Genomic DNA, 1,972 nt, shown 5'->3' with positions numbered 1-1,972 from the left:
GTTGCATCAACAAATGTAGTTCGCTCAGATTCACTTGTTACTTCATCAGCTGTGATATCTATTGAAGTTAGCTTCTCTGCTGTTGTGAAATCACCAACTGTTGTCGATGAAATTGTTGTTATATCATTTAGTGTTGTTAGGTCAACTTCACTCGTTAAATCATTAGTTGTGATATCTATTGATGTTTGCTCATCTACCGTTGTCAAATCATCTACTGTCGTCGATGGTATCGTTGATTCATTAAGAAAGGTAGTTTGATCAGCATCACTCGTTACTTCAGCGGTTGTGATAGCAATGGATGTTATCTCCTCTAATATTGTCAGATCATCTAACGTTGTCGACGGTATGATTGTTGCATCAACAAATATAGTTGGTTCAGATTCACTTGTTACTTCATCAGCTGTGATATCTATTGACGTTAGCTCCTCTGCTGTTGTGAAATCACCAACTGTTGTCGATGGTATTGTTGTTATATCATTTAGTGTTGTTAGCTCAATTTCACTCGTTAAATCATTACTTGTGATATCTATTGATGTTAGCTCCTCTACCGTTGTCAAATCATCTACTGTCGTCGATGGTATCGTTGATGCATCAAGCAAGGTAGTTTGATCAGTATCACTCGTTACTTCAGCGGTTGTGATAGCAATGGATGTTACCTCCTTTAATGTTGTCAAATCATCTACTGTTGTCGACGGTATGGTTGTTGCATTAACAAATGTAGTTCGCTCAGATTCACTTGTTACTTCATCAGCTGTGATATCTATTGACGTTACCTCCTCTGCTGTTGTCAAATCACCAACTGTTGTCGATGGTATTGTTGTTATATCAATTAGTGTTGTTAGCTCAACTTCACTCGTTAAATCATTAGTTGTGCTATCTATTGATGTTAGCTCATCTACCGTTGTCAAATCATCTACTGTCGTCGATGGTATCGTTGATTCATCAAGAAAAGTAGTTTGATCAGCGTCACTCGTTACTCCAACGGTTGTGATAGCAATGGATGTTACCTCCTCTAATGTTGTCAAATCATCTACTGTTGTCGACGGTATGGTTGTTGCATGAACAAATGTAGTTCGCTCAAATTCACTTGTTACTTCATCAGCTGTGATATCTATTGACGTTAGCTTCTCTGCTGTTGTGAAATCACTAACTGCTGTCGATGAAATTGTTGTTATATCAATTAGTGTTGTTAGCTCAACTTCACTCGTTAAATCATTAGTTGTGATATCTATTGATCTTTGCTCATCTACCGATGTCAAATCATCTACTGTTGTCGATGGTATCGTTGATGCATCAAGAAAGGTAGTTTGATCAGCGTCACTCGTTACTTCAACGGTTGTGATAGCAATGGATGTTATCTCCTCTAATGTTGTCAGATCATCTAACGTTGTCGACGGTATGGTTGTTGCATCAACAAATGTAGTTCGCTCAGATTCACTTGTTACTTCATCAGTTGTGATATCTATTGAGGTTACCTCCTCTGCTGTTGTTAAATCACCAACTGTTGTAGATGGTATTGTTGTTATATCAATCAGTGTTGTTAGCTCAAGTTCACTCGTTAAATCATTACTTGTGCTATCCATTGATGTTAGCTCCTCTAACGTTGTCAAATCATCTACTGTCGTCGATGGTATCGTTGATGCATTAAGCAAGGTAGTTTGATCAGCATCACTTGTTACTTCAGCGGTTGTGATAGCAATGGATGTTACCTCCTCTAATGTTGTCAAATCAGCTACTATTGTCGACGGTATTGTTGTTGCATCAACAAATGTAGTTCGCTCAACATCGCTTGTCACTTCATCAGCTGTGATATCTGTTGACGTTAGCTCCTCTGCTGTTGTGAAATCACCAACTGTTGTCGATGAAATTGTTGTTATATCAATTAGTGTTGTTAGCTCAACTTCACTCGTTAAATCATTACTTGTGATATCTATTGATGTTTGCTCATCTACCGTTGTCAAATCATCTACTG

At 38.0% G+C, this 1,972-nt stretch overlaps 1 protein-coding gene across 1 annotated transcript in view; it reads right to left on the bottom strand.

Annotated features, from left to right (window-relative positions):
• Positions 1 to 1,709: 1,709 nt before the first annotated feature.
• Positions 1,710 to 1,972, bottom strand: part of LOC117103381 (mucin-17-like) — a gene marked incomplete at its 3' end in the record, with an annotated part of 9,113 nt that continues 8,850 nt past the window's right edge. The window contains exon 5 of the mRNA XM_033243923.1: positions 1,710 to 1,852. Coding sequence (XP_033099814.1) covers positions 1,710 to 1,852 — 143 coding nt within the window. The remainder of the gene's footprint in view (positions 1,853 to 1,972) is intronic.

The sequence above is a fragment of the Anneissia japonica genome, unplaced genomic scaffold (genome assembly GCF_011630105.1).
Source record: "Anneissia japonica isolate Jap-2015-1 unplaced genomic scaffold, ASM1163010v1 scaffold1690_len124955_cov148, whole genome shotgun sequence".
Classification (NCBI taxonomy): Eukaryota; Metazoa; Echinodermata; class Crinoidea; order Comatulida; family Comatulidae; genus Anneissia; species Anneissia japonica.
This window is presented reverse-complemented; position numbering and strand designations above follow the sequence as displayed.